This window comes from Nicotiana tabacum, chromosome 22 (genome assembly GCF_000715075.1).
Source record: "Nicotiana tabacum cultivar K326 chromosome 22, ASM71507v2, whole genome shotgun sequence".
Lineage (NCBI taxonomy): Eukaryota > Viridiplantae > Streptophyta > Magnoliopsida > Solanales > Solanaceae > Nicotiana > Nicotiana tabacum.
In genome coordinates this window covers 138322644-138327069 of record NC_134101.1, presented here as the reverse complement: position 1 = coordinate 138327069, position 4426 = coordinate 138322644, and the positions used below count along the sequence as shown (strand labels likewise).

General features: G+C 39.6%; 1 protein-coding gene across 1 annotated transcript; it reads right to left on the bottom strand.

The window, feature by feature from the left end:
* LOC107799375 (heterogeneous nuclear ribonucleoprotein 1-like) lies at positions 1-3025 on the bottom strand. Its single transcript, XM_016622479.2, has 2 exons — positions 2503-3025; positions 1-1236 (listed from the first exon to the last, which is right to left on the bottom strand). Exons 1-2 carry the CDS (start codon positions 2722-2724, stop codon positions 292-294), a joined length of 1167 nt encoding a protein of 388 aa, XP_016477965.1. The 5' UTR covers positions 2725-3025; the 3' UTR covers positions 1-291.
* Positions 3026-4426: the final 1401 nt, after the last annotated feature.

Genomic DNA, 4426 nt, shown 5'->3' with positions numbered 1-4426 from the left:
GAAGCAACCTGAGTTAGATAACATCTTTAAGCAAAGACAAAATACATTGTATCACCAGTGCAGTTTCAAGTAACACTAGTCATCTGCATTGTAAGAATGTAAATGTAAGTGTTAAATAACCACTACATAGACTGTAGTAATTCAACCAGTCATCGGATCTCTTGCGACCGAACTGGTGGTGTTATAACAGGATTACTTTTTCTTTGAGTGATTCTTAGAAGCTGATATTTAATCATATGGTCAGTGCTGTCAGTTTTCTCTTAGTCTACCACAATATTAACCCGGAATTTCTTATTTATCTGAAACCCAAGATGCATTTGGAAACCCCGGAGAACCATTACTGCTGTCACAGATTGTTGCTGTGTTGTGCCCATTTGCCTCGTGTTTCCCTGCCTCAGTTGACCCCTCACAGGTACTGCTGTTTGGAGCATTATCTGTATGCCTATCACCAGTCTCATTACCATCAGAATCAGTGAAAGAGCCTTTATTTCTAGCGTAGGTGCTGTAACCATTCCCCTGATTCCCATTTTGAGAAGTATGACCCTGAGAATTACTAGTTGATGGCAAAAAAGGAGCGCAGTAGGCTGAAGCACCCCACGAACTAGAAGCCCCATAACTTGCATCTAAATTATAGAAAGGACCATACCCATGATTCTGGCTGCTCCACTGGTTTATTGTGACACCGGGCAAGCTGCTAGCATAACCAATGCTGGCCAAAGATGGATTCGCATATACTCCAGCTGCCCCACCGTAGCAAGTATAAATCTCACAACCATAGCCATAATTATAGGGATTGTAACCAACAAAAGTAGGCTGCGGAAACCTAATGGGACCAGAAGAACCATAACCCAAGTAACCTCCACGACCACCATTGCCAGCAGGATTTGCTTCTTTAGGCAGGGCGCGTTTTACCTCCACTAGCTTATTTTTCAGTTCATGAAAATTTTTATGAAGAACTTTGTCAACAGCATCTTCTGTGTCAAAGGTGATAAAACCAAATCCTCGAGGGCGACCAGTGCTTGGGTCATACATTATTACTTTATCTTTCACACTACCGTAATTTTGGAAGTACTGCCGAAACTCTTCTTCAGTAAGGGAAGAAGGTAGCCCACCCACAAATATTTTTCTAGTTCGGACATTCCGTTCAGGTTCTGTTTCTATATCTTCACCAGCATAAGGAAGTTGCGATCTCAAGCTCTGCTGCTGTTCTCTTGGTAAAGCCCTCTTAGTGTCCACCTGAACAGCAAAACTGGAGATTAAAGTGAAAACAAATAGACAAGTAAACAGACATTTGGTCAGCAAGAAACTCAGATGTCATTTAGTTGAAGCCAAACTACAACGTTGCATCTACCAGCAGAATTGTTTGTCAAGTTTAAACACTGATGAGAACCTTCAGAACAAGGAAAAGATTCATATGACTCAATCGCGCCCACTAGAATATCATGTCTTTGAATGACTTCAGCTCAGATAAACATATTCAATACTATAGAACAAGAAAATCTAACATATTACTCCTTTACATCTCTCCTCTGGTAAAAGTTTTCCAAATGAGTAACTTAACATGGACTATTTTACTAAAAGATGAAAAGCATATGAAATAGAATCCTTAATTCTCTAAGGAAGTTTGTCCTCACCAACCTTCTACTAATTTCCACGCAATCCAGATAAAACAAGCTGAATATTTCTTCCCTCCCCCTCCCACTCTCCTTCATAAATGTGACCTTCTGTACTAACGCATTGCACCGCTTTTAATCAAATAATCTAAAAGTAAAAATTACAAGTAAAAAGATTGATAGATGAGCTAAGCAAGGGAAAACGAAGTAAAAGACGAACAAGAGTGCCTAAATCCCCCTTTACATTTTCAGAATGCCACACTCCTCTAGTTCCACAAACAGGAACAGGACTGTGATTCATCATACCCATTTTAGAAATTGGACAAAAAGGCAGGATTCGGAAATTTTAGACAGTGTATTCTAATATACACGTTTTTAAAAATTCTTTTGCATGTATATAAACGGGGTAATTTCACGGATGGAAATTTAACTTTTATTTTATTGCTTCAAAGTCACTGAACTATTTCGAACAAAAATTTAGTCAACTTTGGCCAAGTACCACAGTAAATCATTAAGCTATATTTTTATAACAAAAATATCACTCAACTTTGCCCAAATATCACATAAAGGCGAAACTAACCCATATAAACGGTTCAAGCAGAAACTAGAAGGCGTACACTACACATAACACATGCTGATGCAACTAATGACACGATTCCAAAACTGCATTAAAGGAAGAGCTAAAAAATTCGAAAGCATCAGAGAAGAAAACTCAATCGTGATCAATCTTGAAACATACGAAAACTCAACGGGGTTACGCCTACAAGATTGATCAAAACAAACCAACACCATAAAAAAAATAGCAGCGGTTTCAAAATTTATAATTAACAGGTTTAGAGCTAAAGTAGTGTCTATTATATGTACACATCCAAGATCATAAATTTCATACCGAACGGCCATCAATGTTGTGTTTGTCCTGAAGAATGGTATCAATAACAGAAGGATCAGAGAAGACAACAAAAGCAAAGCGTCTAGACAAGCCAGTGTATCTATCACGCATGATCGTGGCATGTTTAATTTCTCCATAATTGCTAAAATAGTCTCTTAGCTTCTCCTCCGTTGTTTCCCATCTTAATCCTCCTACAAATAGCTTCCCTTCATCTGATTCCATAATTCTGATAAAGAAGAATTCTTTCCTCTGCTATAATAATAATAATAATAATAATAATGCAGTTTACGTAAATATAGTAACTAAAAGTAGAAAGAGAGGGACAGAGCAATTATATGGAAGCATGCCTAGGGTTTGGGGACAGTGACCCAATCTCAATCGGAAAAGGGGATCAAAGCAAATCTTGAACACAATTTCCTGATTTAGGGCAGATTTCCAATCAACCTCCAAAATCCTATTCCAACTGAAACTGAAACTCGAAATAACCTTTGACCTTTATTTATTTGATCCTTAAAATAAATCACTTACAAGTCATGAATTGTGAAAATATATATACATCCGCTATTAAATAGTTAAACTATATATTCGTTAGCTAAATATATTTGAAAACGACTATACTATACTGTATAGTTTTTCTTAGATAAATAACCCCAAACCAATATCTCTTCTCTTTTTATTTTACTTTTTAATTTTTTATAAATGTACTTATTATTTTATAGTTCGCCACACGTATAAAGGCCAATTAAAATGTAAAAATCTCACTTATAATTCCAAGTATTCTCTCTCTCCCTCTCTCTCAGCGACAGTAACCCAAACCCAACCTCCAACGGTCATCTTTTGTCGGAATCCTACCGCCGCCGCCGCCGACAACCAGGTAAGATTTCCGACCACCCGTCACCTCTCTCTCTCCCTCTCTCTTATACCACTCACTTCTCTCCCTTCTTTCTTTCCTCCTCCTTCGTTCTCGCCTCCTCTCCACCCCTAACCTACACTGTAGTTGTCTTCTCCAGCGACTGTTATCCCGTCGGTGACATATATTCCGACGGATGCAGTCCCCTCCCTTCTATTGTCCCTTCCCCGTCTGCTCCTCTCCCTTTATTTTCTTTTTTTTTTCCTCTTCTTTGTACTTGTGTGTTAGACTATTTGGTCATTACTCCCCCCACCCCCACTATTTTTTCCCCTTCTTTTCTCTTATTTGTCTCTTCTTTGCTTTTGTTGGGACTTCACCAGTGGTAGTGGGGGTAGCCCCTTTTTTGGTTCTTGGATTTTTTGTGTGTCTTTCAGGTATTATGTGGTGGATATTGGAGACGAGCGAGGAGCGCGCGTGCAAACATAGGAGAGCTGCTAGGGCGAGTAGCATTAAGGGGCGGTGGAAAATTGGACGTGAACACGCTAGGTGCCGCAACAACATCATGTACACCAAGACAATTTTTGGGTTCTATTCCTGGGAGTTGGTACCTTCCGCTTTCCTGTTTTCTCTTCCTTGTGTTAGTTGAATTGGTTCCTTTTTAGTTCGCATTAGTTTAAATCATGCAATTAGCGTACGTGTAGTTACAATTTGTTTTCTCCTAGTCTGATCGTTTTGCCTATTGTGTGTTAGTGATTCTCTTTAGTCTGTTGTAGGTATAATGGCTGTAGTCTGGGATGGTAGAGTAAGGTCATGTCCTTGTGGAGGCCAGGGGGTAGGGCTAGGGATATGGGGTGGGACGCGAGGCAAGAGAGGTAAGGGGCAACAAAGAGCTTATAGGTTGAGAATTGAGTCATGGAATATAGGTACATTGACGGGTAAGTCTATAGAGCTGGCGAAGATCCACCAGAAGAGGAAGGTCAATATAACGTGTGTCCAGGATACTAGGTGGATATGATTGAAGGCGAGAGATGCTGTCGTGCCCCCTTTTTCCTCGCGGAATCGGGTTTATGACAT